Below are 14,332 nucleotides of genomic sequence, written 5' to 3'. Positions count from 1 at the left end.
GTGGGCTACAGTCTGAAAGGTTGCAAAGAGGTGGACACAACTGAAGTGACTTAGCACGCACACATGCATACATAAAGCTAAGTGAAAGAGTAACAAGAGGGCCAATCCAGGAGACCTAGAATAGTAGAAGGTCTTCATTTCCTTTTGGAGAAGCCAACTCAGCTGAGCCCACCAGGTCTGCCCCAAGGCTGGTCACGACCCCAGCTTTCCAATTGTGCATCCTGGGGTGTCCCTGAGAAGCCAGACACACCACAGAGACAATGCAAGTTTGGTTTCAGACCACCCACCACAACAAAGCAACTACTGCAATAAACGGAGTCACACAAACTTTTTGGCTACTCAATGCCTGTAGGAGTTGTGTTTACGCTCTACAGCTGTCTATTAAGTGTGCAAAGCACTATGTCCAAAAAATGTACACATCTTAATTAAAAAGCACAAAGCTTAAAAAAAAAATGCTAACCATCATCTGAGCCTTCAACCAGTTGTCACCTTTTTGCTGGTGGAGGGTTTGAAATATTGTGAGAATTACCAAAGTGACACAGAAACATGAGGTGAGCAAATGTTGTTGGAAAAAATGGTCCAGTAGCTTTGCTCAACTCAGCATTGCCACAGACCTTCAATTTCCGCCAATTCAATTCAATTTCCACCAAGTTCAATAAAGTGAGGTCTGCCTGTACCATGTTAGTACATCACTCCTTCCCTGTGAAAGGGCCACGTAAAGGGAAAAGACGGCAACTCCTAGGATATAAGGCTCTGTTTCTCACTGCTCAGCACATTTGAAAGGAAACTACAAGCAGTTAAGGAACAGAAGCGTGCAGTGGTTACATTCACTCAGACCCGCACACTGACTGATCCTGAAGAAACTGTCAGGTTCCTCCACTGACCACTTCACCCAGACCCCCTGCTTCCCACCCTGGTCCTGCCATTACTGCCTTTACACGAGGGCTTCCTGGGAAACCATTCTGAGCTCAGCAACGGGCAGTAAAGAGGAATACAAGATGGTCTCAGCCTTCAACAAAGCTTAAGACACCTCTGGAGAGGACGGAACAGGAAGTGACAGGAGGACAAGGAAGAGCCATGCTGGTGCCAAGAATCTCTGAATATGAGACTTCCCTGGCGGTCCAGTGGTTAAGACTCCACCTTCCAATGCAGGAGTACAGGTTCGATTCCTAGTTAGGTAACTAAGATCCCACATGTCTTGTGACCAGAAAACCAAACATAAAACAAGCAACACTGTAACAAATTCAATAAAGACTTTTAAAAATGGTCCACATCAAAAAAATAAATAAATAAAAGAGTCTCTGAACAATAGGATTTGGGGGAGAGATATCTCCAGTTTGCAGGGGGGCCAAGAGGAAGATGCGCGGGGGGTGGGGCAGGCAGGGGAGGAAGGGAGGAGCAGGAGAGCCTGGCGGCAGAGCCTCATCTTTACTCTGCAAACATTCCCCCTGGGCAAGCAAGCACCTCCATCCAGGGCCCAGAGAGTCACCTGTTCAATCACAGCAAAAAAAAAAAATGTTCCCTCGCTACTGCACCTCCCACCTCCTTTAATCCACTGCAGACATTGTATGGATTGAAGGAGTTGTTACCGGCAGAGTCACCCCCAGTGACTGCACCAAAACCCATCAGCTCCACCCCACTCCCCCAGATTTACACGTCAATCATGTCATTGTAACAATGAGGAGTCTCTGACAGTGATTAGACAGACAATTTTGAAAGACCCTGACAAATTCTCATGTCAAAAACTTTAAGAATTCCTGCTCACAAAATCTTGGGAATTTGAGGGTCATCAGCTTGCTTTCCCCTTTCTCATGGCCTCACTCGTACTATGTTGAGGGGACCTGCTGATCTGTCGAAACCACCAGCAGGAAGAGGGGGCCAGCTCAGTGCCACGCTCTTCCAACAGCTCCAAGATACTGACTCCAGTGCTCGGAGTTGAGAGCTGTCCCCAGACCAAGTCCCAGCGTGAGTAAGCTGGTGATTCGTCCCCCAGGTATACAAGAGGACACATCAGACGTGTAACTGGCACACGAGCATGCAAGATAAAAGGAGTGCTGAGGGGTTTATCTTTTGAGTCCCATCAGTTTGAATGTGGTGCTGTCAGCTAGTCCCCATTAAAAAGCACGGAAAGTGAAAGACACTGATTACAATGAAAAGTGACAGGAGGCCGGACTCACCCACCTCCACGTAATGCATATTTATCTTTCCATCAGATGGACATATTTACTATAAACACTGGAAAAACCATAGCGAAGCCATTCATTTAAATGCCAGAAAAATAGTAAAAGATGCTAATTTGACCTTAGTGAAACAGATCGGGCGTCACTGACACCACTCACAATGGCTTGAAACAGAATTTACCAAGACGATTAATTAGAGCTTACTGGATTAGGTCAAGAGTGTCTCAAATGGGAAAAAAGGGGGAAAAGGGGGGAGGGGGGGAGAAAGAGGAGAAAAAGTTTGGATCCACAGCAAACCTCTTTAATAGCAGACACAACTTAACTCTGTTTATGCCTCCCTAAATTAACCTCATCCTGCACGTCTAGAAAGAGAAACTAACACCCTGATCCTGGAGATTTCTTTATGGACATACAAAAAGAAAAACTATGACTGTCCGTAAGACTTTTTAAGGAACCAATCAATTAATGGTATAATGGGAACAAAACAGGTTTGGCTTCCTTTTTCAATGGAAACTGTTTTTCTCTCTGATGATGATGCAAGATTGAACACCAGTGGTAAACTTGGCAATTAGGAAATATTTTCATGAACTACATGACAGAGAGAGTATCAGAAATTTCTGCTCACCAACTGTGGGGGAATTTAGGGATCATGCAGTCCACCCTTCAAAACAAACTTCAAATCCCCTCAGAACTGGGATTAGGGTCTCAGCGGAGAGAGAGCAGGACCATTCGCTACAAAAACAACGAAGGTGGCAGCGTGTTACCTGTTACAGCAACGATCACACGTGACTTGTCACCCTCACTGTCAGCTGCTGGGGCTCCCAATACTCAAACGCGACGGCGGTGCCACTCTGCCCTCGCTTTTTGCTAAAAACGAACTGATCCGCCTGTCTCCTGCTCACGAGGGGCCCTCACTGCCACTCTTCATTCTCCATAATCAACAGCTCTGTGACATTGCTTCAAGCTGTATATAATGCAACACACACATAAATTCACAAGTCCCTCGACATCACATTCTGCTCTGTTTCGCCGAACTCGCACAAATTCTTGCCACATGATCAGAAAAGCATTCAAGTCTGCAGGAAATACAGCAGCACAAAGACGCGCAATTAGACACGAGACAGGACAGCGGGCCCCGTCATTAACACCTTTTAAGCTACAGCTCTAAGAATAAAACGGCCCACGTTCGTCACACAAGATTACGCTTTACCAAGAGGTGTGAAACCTTCTATACATTAACTGTACCACTCCCAATGCCTGGGACAATTTTCCCTGGAAATCAGACTCAAGAACTTGAAAACGCAGATTTAAATTTCTATCACTTCTACAATTTTATGCTCCCCACCTGCCGCCATCAAGCAGGGAAAGAAAGTCTATCAATAATGACATTTTCCCCTTTTGAGGAGAAAGTAGAAATGAAACCTAACAATGTTTTGGTCTGAAAAAATTCAACTTTAACACAAGATTTTCTTTTTGTTGTGGATCACTTTTTAAAAAGTCTTTACTGAATTTTTTACAATATTATTTATTTTATGGTTTGGTTTTTTGCCCATGAGACAAGTGGGATCCGGCTCCCGACCAGGGGTCGATCCCACACCCCCTGCATTGGAAGATAAAGTGTTAATCACTGAACCACCAAGGAAGTCCTCCAACAGTTTTTTGATAAGCTTCTCTTTTCCCATAAAATAATAACCGAAGTCTCAGCATTTCAGGTCACTGCAGCCGTTTGCATGCCCAAAGGGGACCATTATCGGAGGAACAATGTCCTGTCTTCCTTCAATTTATATACATGAAAAATTGAGGAAAAAATCCTCAAAACAGAGAAAACTACAAAATACAGGAAGACGGTACGCTCAGATATCTTAGTGCCATCTCAGTACACTTTCGCTTTGCCCAAAGAATCATTTGTCATTACTGTCGAGGAAAACAGAAGAATTAGCAGTTCCGCCACGTTACCTACAAGTCAGAAATTGTGAAACACAGGACAGCAATGGTTGACTCACTTGTTAGCTTGTTGTGGCTGAGGACCAGCTGTGTGATGTGGGACAGGGTGACTGGAAAAGAAAAGAAAAAAACACGTTAATGTACCCAAATTACACTCATGCTCCTGCAAGGTAACCTGCTAAGTTCTTTTCACAGGTTGGAGTGTTACCACTCACAAAAACAGACGCAGGGATTCACAGAAGGCTGTCTGTTCAATGTCAAACCGCATGAGGAAAAGCCACGCGATAAATGGTGCAATTAGAACAGCGAGTTAGCGCTAATGGGATTTTAGCACTAATGGCATTAACGTCACAGGAACAAACAGGACAAGGGCCAGTGAGCTCTGCTCAGTGACCTGGAGCGCTGGTCCAGCCTCAACAATCCATCTCACTAAGGGAACCATCAGGAGATCTGGGAGGAACAACCTTCCCCAGCCCATGCTTAGAAAACCACCCCATCAACACAGACGGACCACTGCTTCCCGAGTCACTGTCAACCCCGAAATGTTCCTACATGCTCTCGATGACCAGAGTAAAAGCCCTCCACATGTTCCTCTCAAGTTTGGTTGACATTTCAAAGAACCAACAGATGGCTCACCAGTTTCAAATATGATCACGGAAGCTTAAACTGCTGAAAAAGACTAGATTTGCCTTTACAAAAGAAAAGAAAAAGGGTTTTCCAAGTACCAAGAAAGAAAATATGTATACAAATTCACCAAAAAAAGAAAAAAGCCAGTGGGGGTTAAAAAGCGACCTCAACTTTGGGTTCTAAAACTTCACTTTGTCGTCAGCAAGCTCTCTCTCTCTGTGTGTGTGTGTGTATATATATATATATGTGTGTGTGTGTGTGTATACTTACTGACATAATATATACACCCCCATATATTTATTATTTGTTAAATTTACATTTATATATAAATTATATACATTTACCTTTTATTATTTATACATATTAAATTGTATATTTATATGTATAAATCTAAATTATATACTATTTATACTAATTATAGTGTACTTTATATTAAAGTTTTAAATGTGAAATATATATTTGTGAAGAAACATATTAGAAATTTTTCCAATATTCTTTTTATACGAACCTTATTTTAATGCGACAGTTTTTTTCCCTTCAAGAAACGCTAAGACAAGTATTTTTTCTCAAGAAGAGTCTCAGGATTGGAACCCAGTACATGTATGGATGTGAGAGTTGGACTGTGAAGAAGGCTGAGCGCCGAAGAATTGATGCTTTTGAGCTGTGGTGCTGGAGAAGACTCTTGAGAGTCCCTTGGACTGCAAGGAGATCCAACCAGTCCATTCTGAAGGAGATCAGCCCTGGGATTTCTTTGGAAGGAATGGATGCTAAAGCTGAAACTCCAGTACTTTGGCCACCTCATGCGAAGAGTTGACTCATTGGAAAAGACTCTGATGCTGGGAGGGATTGGGGGCAGGAGGAGAAGGGGACGACAGAGGATGAGATGGCTGGATGGCATCACTGACTCGATGGGCGTGAGTCTCAGTGAACTCCAGGAGTTGGTGATGGACAGAGAGGCCTGGCATGCTGTGATTCATGAGGTCGTAAAGAGTTGGACACGACTGAGCGACTGATCTGATCTGATCCAATCCTTGAAAAAAATATGCATCACCCCGACTGCAACTTTTAAGCGTTTTTCTTTTGTTCAAACTATCACAAAGTTACAGAAAAGTTCAAACTACAATACAAAGACCCATTTCTCTGTCCTGACTCATAAACTTTATGTCCCATAAAATATAGGGTATTCCTACAAAGACACTCCCCTGCATAGTACATCATTATCATCTGATCCTCAGCCCTCAGCCACCCCAGTTTCACCACATGTCCCAAACAGTTCTTTAACAGAGATGGATCCAGTTTAGAATCCACAATGCATGTAGCTGCCAGGCCTCGTCAAGTCACCTCTTAGTCTGGATCACGGTTTCCTTGACTTTCAAGACCACAGAGATTGTGAAGCACACAGGCCAAGGTATTTTGTATTATGTCTTGCGTGTGGTTTTGTCCTTTAATTTTCATTGGAGTCTAGCTGCTTTACAGTGTCATGTTAGCTTCTGCTGTACAACAAAGTGAATCAGCTGTACATACACATGTATCTCCTCTCTTCAGATTTACTTTCATTTGAGTCACCACAGAGCATTGCGACCTTTGTGTATTCCTGATTAGCTCACGTTTGTACCATCAGCAGGAATCCTGGGGAAATGCCGTCGTCTTCTCACTGCATCCTATCAGCTGGCACAGATTTCAATCCGTTCCATCACCGTGACCTTCCCTCGATCACTTGAGTCTGCCAGGCTTCTCCACTGTAAAGTTACCCTTTGCCCTTGTAATTAGCATTTTCTAAGGGGAGTAGGAGCAAGGATACCTAAACTACATAACAATCCTGTCCCACATGTGCTCCGTGGTCCCCAACTGGGGCAATTTTGATCCTCGTGGAACATCAGGCCATGTCTGGAGGCTCTTTTGATTCTACCAACTATGACCGCTAGAAACTCTAAACCTTCCTACATGGCTCACCTTGTATTTCTGTTGCATTAGGGTTAGTTGCTCAGTTGTGTCCGGCTCTTGGTGACCCCATGGACTGCACCCGCCAGGCTCTTCTGTCCATGGAATTCTCTGGGCAAGAATACTGGAATGGGTTGTCATTTCCTTCTCCAGGGGAATCTTCCCAACTCAGGGATCAAACCCAGGTCTCCTGCATTGCAGGCGAATTCTTTACCATCTGAGGTACCACTGGTGCTGAACACTGATCTCAGCAGTGGCGTCTAGGGCCCAGGGCTGCTGCTCAACATCCTACAAATGCACCAGGCAGCCCATCCAAGGAAGAATCATCCAGTCTAACATCCATGAGGCTGCTGTGGAGAAATCACGGATTCATTTTACTTCCATCTGTATGGCTTTGTGGTTTCCTATCTCAATCAACAGGTTACCATCATTTGTTCAGATTATGATGGCCGCTGATGTGGCTGGTGCAAATCCCCCCTCCAAGCTGGCTGCCTGGTCCTTCTGACATGTCCCCCTCACTTGCTGAGTACTTCTACTCTTTGGCATAAGACAGTCAAACTCATCTTGCACTTTCACTGCCACAGGCCTGGAATCCATCAGCATTTCTCCAGTGAGCTTTGCTTCTTTTTTGCGTGCAGAAAATGGTACTTAGAAGCCAAAATTTGGGCACTAGATGTGCTCATTGTTATTTGAGGTCTCAGTATTCTCAGGTGATGGAATTAGAGAATACACACACATCTGTGCAGATTTCACTATATTATTGAAAATCCCAAGTTCACACCAATAGATCAATTTCAATACAACCCTGCATGGTTCATTCTAGTGTTCTCCCTTTCCTGTTTGTAGTTCCCTCTCTAACAGTAAGAACTCTGGCTTCCATTATCTTTAAGCTTCTTATGTATGCAGTCAGTACCCCTACATGTAACTGCACAAAGCACAGTTATCTCACATCTGGGTGTAAACAGCTCTATGCTGACCTGCAGGGACACTGAGTCAAGGTCAAGATGAGTAGGCAAGCTCGAGATGTGTCATGTTCTGTTCAAAGTTGCAGAGACCTTGGAGGCTCTAGGACCAGCTTGTTCACGCATCCAGGGATATGCAGGTCATTGGCTTACACTTGGCTGCAGATGGCTAACCAGTTTCACACAAAAGACCGTGCTAGAGACTTCAGTCCAAGCATTCTCAACACCCAGACTACTCACATATGTCTAGAAAGTTCACATCTGGAGACAAAGTACGTCCTAAGCAACTAAGAAACGACCCTGAGGCAGGGAAGGGTGGTGGACTGCGCCAGTAAGCCCCTGGGGCCCCTGATGGTCACCTGTGCTTTCTTATCCCTGCTAAGCTATGTTCTGTGCCTTTATAAACTCCCTGGGTGAGTGGGCTCTGTGGAACCTTCTGGGTTCTTTCAACTATGCAACCTATGTATTAATGTAGTAATCCATCACCCCATGCCCTTTCTTCCTAGCTGGACACCTGTCCAACTCAACCTCCTCACCTGCTCGCCTACCTACCTCAACCTGATCCCACTAGGGCTCAGACCTCCCAAGCCAGGCTCCCTACCTTGCACAGATGTTCTCCTCACCGCACTCGTGGTTCCATACTCGGCTCTGGACCACCATGCCCACCGCCACCCTCCTACCCCCAAAGCTTGAATGTGTCTCTTTTTCTGTTGCACTTACTGACTTTAGGATTGAATCTTTAGGGAATGAAGAAGAAAAAGGCAAAGCAAAGGAGCAATTTTACAATTTTAAAAGCATTACCATGATCACTTCTAACATGTGAAGCTAGATTTTAGACACTACATACCATCTTGCACACATCTATATTTATACGAGTTAAGAGTGTTCCTGTCCACTAGATATAGCATTCCTTTCTCTCTGAGGCATATAGTCTGATATGAAAACAAAAAATCTCCAAGAGCAGCCTTCACATAAAACCAGAAGAAAGAGACTAAAAGATATGTAAGTTGAGACAGCAGCCAGAGTCATATGAGAACAAACTGGAAATAACAAGAGTTACACAAGAGTTTCTCTCACTTATACATGGTAGTACAGAGTTTCTGGTTTCTTGCTGCCCAGCCATTCCCAATGCGTGAATCCCACCTCATAGTCCAAAGCGGCTGCCTGAGCTTAGCCATCATGTCTATATTCCCCTTAGGAAGATGGAAAGGGGAAAAAAACCCTTCCAAGAAATTCCACTTCCACTTATAATACAGTGATGCCTAAATGCAAAAGAGGTGGATTACAAGTGACCACATGTGAGATAAAATTAGGGGTTTTAAAACCAACAAAGATGGTGCAAACCAACACTGGCAGACACTCACACTAAGCAAATACTTCATTTGAGTGTCACAGAAATAATTCTGCTTACCAAAAAAAGACCCTGATAATCCAATATCCTGTCTTAATTTTTCCTAAAATATCACAACTACCTTAATTAAGAAGAAAAAAACTTTGCTCTTCTCCCAGCTAACATTCATAATGAAAGATTTAATAAGAGCAAGTTGGTTTTTTCAACCCTTTCATTGTCTTTTCTATTATACAAGCATTTAGCAGGAGAGAAAATGAAGTTTGAAAGTTCTTTTTTTTTTAATAGAGAAATGTATGTGTTGTTTCACCTGATCACATTACTATTAATAGATGTATTTTTCTTTCTCATTATTGCTACAGGGCTACATATTAAATAAGAAGGAGAAAAATAAGAGCAGAAAAGGCAAAGTTAATAAAAGACCTTTGAGGAAATATTTAGGGCAACAAAAGACTCTGGGCTGGGTCCGCTGTGAAGGCAGTTAAGTTGGACAGAATTGAAATCTCAGAATCAATCACAAAGCCTGTGACAGGCAAAGACCAAAGAGCCAGACATATATTCAAGCAGCTGCCACTCCCCTCCACTTGGCCATGCAGAGTCTATTGTGGGTCTTATACTGACAGTGTACTGGTTAAAAAGAAGGGAGAAAAGGTCTACCAAAACAGAATGCGTTATTTAAAAGTACAAAAGCCACCCTCGTCAATCATGTGGGTAAAATGGAATCAGGTCTCCCCACTGACCTGCCCTGCTACTTACTCACACACTAGGAAATCTCCCAGTGCAGGAATAGCCTAGCTTTGGGCCCTGCTAGCCATACACTGTCCGGAAGCAGTGGCAGCAGAACAGTGACGACAAATTGTTATTAAAGGTCCTAAAGCAATATTGCAGAGAAGGCAATGGCACCCCACTCCAGTACTCTTGCCTGGAAAATCCCATGGGCGGAGGAGCCTGGTAGGCTGCAGTCCATGGGGTCTTGAAGAGTCGGACACGACTGAGTGACTTCACTTTCACTTTTCACTTTCATGCATTGGAGAAGGAAATGGCAACCCACTCCAGTGTTCTTGCCTGGAGAATCCCAGGGACAGGGGAGCCTGGTAGGCTGCTGTCTATGGGGTCACACAGAGTCGGACACGACTGAAGTGACTTAGCATAGCACAGCAAAGCAATATTGAACCCTGTTTTGCCCAGGCATTTTCAAAGTAGAACAGACTTCCAAAAGTCAACTAAATAACTGAGAAAATGTGCTGGCATACAGTTAACGCTGCCGTGCCCTGGCTCTCATTCTGTCTCTAGCCTTTAGAAATGGTATGTGGGTAGGAAAGGAATAAATTGGGGGACTGGGACTGATTATATACATACTACTACTATAAAATGACAACTAACAAGGATCTACTCTATAGCACAGGGAACTCTATTCAATACTCTATAATGACCTCTATGGGAAAAGGATCCAAATAAGAGCGGAGAGCTATATATATGTATAACTGAATCACTTTGCTGTACACCTGAAACTAACACCTTTGTAAATCAACTCCAATATACTCCAATATAAAATAGAAACAAACAAGAGCAAATTAAAAAAAAACAAAAAAAGAAATGGTATGTGGGTGAACACTGTCTCAGGCCAAAATGAACGTGTGGGGAAGAAAATCGTGGGTAGAGGGCTGTCTGAAGGTGAAGGGGGTGGAGAAGGGTGAGATAGCTGGTGCTGTGTGTGCGACTGATGATGGTTTATTCTCCGGCCAAGGATGGAATCAGCCAGAAAGTGCTAAATGATTAAAGAAAAACTGGCTGTTTCAGTAACTTCCATCAGAGACCCATTCAGGCACTCACGGACTGGACATTTACCAGGCACGTTCAGCATGGCAATGGGGTCTTCCCTGGAGATCTCTGAGAAGTAATGTCAGATGTAGAGAACGCACGTATGGACACCAAGGGGGAGAGGCAGGGTGGAATGAATGGGAGATTAGGCCTGACATGCATTCGCTACTATGTACAAAACAGACAACTATTTTATACATAGTATACCATTTTATACACAGTATACTATTTTATACATGGTATATAGCACAGGGAACTGTACTCAGTGCTCTGTGTTGATCTAAATGGAAAGAAAATTAAAAAAAGAGGGGATATATGTATACATATAGCTGATTCACTTTGCTGTACAGTAGAAACTAATACAATACTATAAAGCAACTATACCACAATAAAAAAATTTTTTAAATAAATTAAAAAGAAATAAGCAAAAGAAATAAAACATAAAAGGCAGCAGCAATGTCAAGCATACATCCTCATTAGATTGGGACAGTCCTGGATTATGCCCAGTGTCTCTCTCAAAACTGTCCTGGTTTGAATGATAAGCCACACAGTCCCTCAATTTAGGCAACAGAGAATATAGAACTGGACTTGGAAGACAGACAGAAGTTAGCGCTTACGGAAGCAGTTCTGGCCTTATCTGAACACAGAAATGAAAAACCGGGAAGGTCCAGGACTGGGTGGGCCAGCCAGCATTATAATAGACTACATTCAGAACCATCAAAGGACCAGCCAACACTCCTAGAAAAAGAACCGTCATGTCTGGATAATGCATGGAAGCAGATATTATTTCAAATAGGTTCAGCTTTTTTCCCTTCATCATCCATTAGACAGCACAGGAGAAATATAAGCAGGATGAAATCTACAGCACCAGATGACGACATGGCAGACCCACTTTCAAAACAATCCAACAAATCACAGAGATGAGCCACACCGGAAACTGCCTCTCCAGCTTTCAGTCTGGCAAATCAGAAGCAAATTATTCCTCTGGTGGCACTTCAGAAAGGTTTAAAAAGTTCCAGCTTCACAGAATGACATTTATATCCAGAGGAAAAAACACAGCCTAACGGGAATGATACTTGGAAACGCACGCAGTGACATGGGACTTGAAAGTTTCTGCCACCCTGTCGAAGGCCAGAACTGGGCCTCTCGGTAGCTGAGCCGGTAATGAATCCACCTGCAGTGCAGAAGACCCCAGTTCCATTCCTGGGTTGGGAAGATCCACTAGAGAAGGGATAGGCTACCCACTCCAGTATTCTTAGAGGGCTTCCCTGGTGGCTCAGTTGGTAAAGAATTCGCCCCCAACATGGGAGATCTGGGTTCAATCCCTGGGTTGGGAAGATCCCCTGGTGAAGGGGAACGGCTACCCACTCCAGTAGTCTGGCCTGGAGAATTCCACGGACTGTATAGTTCATGGGGTCTCAAAGAGTCGGACACAACTGAGTGGCTTTCACTGGCTGGTTCCCAATGAACAATTCTGAAACACTGGTCACCAAAAACTGGACTGTAACCATCAGCTCATTTCACCGGCTGCATTCCCCATGGAGCAGTCAGAAAAATACAGCTACCATCAGAAGACAAATAGTCTACCCCTTTTCAATGACTCTTGAGGGATCGAATACTGCATTGGGAGAACAGCTGTACCCTTCCTGAGATGCTCAGAGAGGGTCACTTTTGACTTGTTTTACAATTCCAGGGGAACACCCTTCAAATTCAGTGCAACTCTGTAGATTACACTGCAAACAGGACGCTCTATTCATTCAATTCCTCCCAAAGTGGTTGACGGAAAAGAAGAATTCATTTGAACTGAAAATACAGGATGGTCCAAAAGGCTGTTCTGACCACTTTGGGTCCCAAGTCTCCACAATGTGTGATTAAGATGCCTGCCCGTGTCACATGCTAATGTTATTTCACCCCTGGCAGAAGGATGCAGATTCAGATCCTCTTAAATATGCAGCTTCTGATGATATATTTAAGTGAAGACAGACAATAAAATATTTGATACCAAGATATAGTATAAATATCATATTCATCCACACACCCAGAATCCTAAGAAGTATTCCTTTGAATTTTGCTCATAATTTAAAACTTCAGAAAAAAAAAAAAATCCATGGTATAAAAGCTTTCCTTGACTTCACAACTAAATACTGTGGCGAGGTAGAAGTGTTTTTGTAGCAAGTTTTCAAAACTGGTTCCATGACTGAGTCCTATTTACAGATAAAGGGTCCCTCAACCACAATGACTTGCTTTTTCACTCAACAGAAAGCAATTTATCTGATGGTTTTTAAAAAGTGACATCTCATTCCATACATAAATAAGAGGAGAGAATTCACATGTACTGAGAATCCCCATAAGATGGTCACTGACTGAGGCTTCAGTGTCTACAGGGACATTAAGTCAAAAGCTGCTGGACCCAGAGCACTGTGTTACTGACAAGGCAGAGCCAACAGCCTTCCCGTCCAAACACATCACCTTACAGTCTCTCCTTCAGGAACAAAGAACAACTTTAAATTCAAAAATGCCCAGGAGAATTAAAGAGGAAAATACAAGTACACAGATATTTATTGCTCTCAGGTGATGTGTAGGGTGATATGAATAAATGCTCTGTGAATTACTGTTTGCAAGGCACTGTATTAGGTTGGTGTTGACAGAGATAGAAAATGTGTGAAGACATAGTTACTATCCTCAAGGAGTTTATAATAGGAAAAGTGAAAGTGAAGTCACTCAGTCGTGTCCGACTCTTTGCAACCCCATAGACTGTAGCCCACCAGGCTCCTCCGTCCATGGGATTTTCAAGGCAAGAGTACTGGAGTGGATTGCCATTTCCTTCTCCAGAGGATCTTCCCGACCCAGGGATCGAATGCAGGTCTCCTGCATTGTAGGCAGACGCTTCACCGTCTGAGCCACCAGGGAGGTCTATAATAAGGGGAGGTAACAAAAACCTATGACACACCATATATACACGCCACATCTTTATCCATTCTTCCACTGATGGACATTTAGGTTGTTCCGCGGCGTATTAGCCATAGAAAGGAACGAAACTGGCTCATCTGTAGCGAGGTGAATGGACCTAGAGATTGTCATACAGAGTGAGGTGAGTCAGAAAGAGAAAAACAAATGTATGGACAGCAAGGGGGAAGCGGGATGGGAGGAACTGGGAGAGTGGGACCGACACATACACACTACTGACACTATGTAAACACTAGACAACTAATGAGAACCTACTGTGTAGCACAGGGAGCCCTACTCAGTGTTCTGTGGTGACTGGAATGAGAAGGAAGTCCTAAAGGGAGGGGATGTATGTATACACACAGCTGATTCACTTTGCTATACAGCAGAAACTAACACATCACGGTAAAGCAACTGTACTCCAACAAATATTTTAAAATTTTAAAAATAAATAAAATAAATTTCCTTTGTTCATCTCAAAAAAAAACAAAAACCTGTGATATAGGCAGATTAGCAGCACCTTAAGGAGGTAAGCTGATTACAAACTCCCATTAAAAAGGAAA

At 43.4% G+C, this 14,332-nt stretch overlaps 1 protein-coding gene across 7 annotated transcripts in view; it reads right to left on the bottom strand.

Moving 5' to 3' along the window:
* RSU1 (Ras suppressor protein 1) overlaps positions 1–14,332 on the bottom strand; it is a 202,227-nt gene that overhangs the window by 172,722 nt on the left and 15,173 nt on the right. For 6 of the 7 annotated variants that reach the window (XM_045162709.1, XM_045162705.1, XM_045162706.1 and 3 more), the window contains exon 3: positions 4,184–4,234. The exons of the other annotated variant lie outside the window; for it this stretch is intronic. In XM_045162709.1, coding sequence (XP_045018644.1) covers positions 4,184–4,234 — 51 coding nt within the window. The remainder of the gene's footprint in view (positions 1–4,183; positions 4,235–14,332) is intronic. 7 annotated transcript variants of the gene reach the window in all.

This window comes from Bubalus bubalis, chromosome 14, assembly GCF_019923935.1.
Source record: "Bubalus bubalis isolate 160015118507 breed Murrah chromosome 14, NDDB_SH_1, whole genome shotgun sequence".
NCBI classification, from domain to species: domain Eukaryota; kingdom Metazoa; phylum Chordata; class Mammalia; order Artiodactyla; family Bovidae; genus Bubalus; species Bubalus bubalis.
Note: the sequence above shows the minus strand (reverse complement) of the source record. Positions and strands in the feature narration are given on the sequence as shown.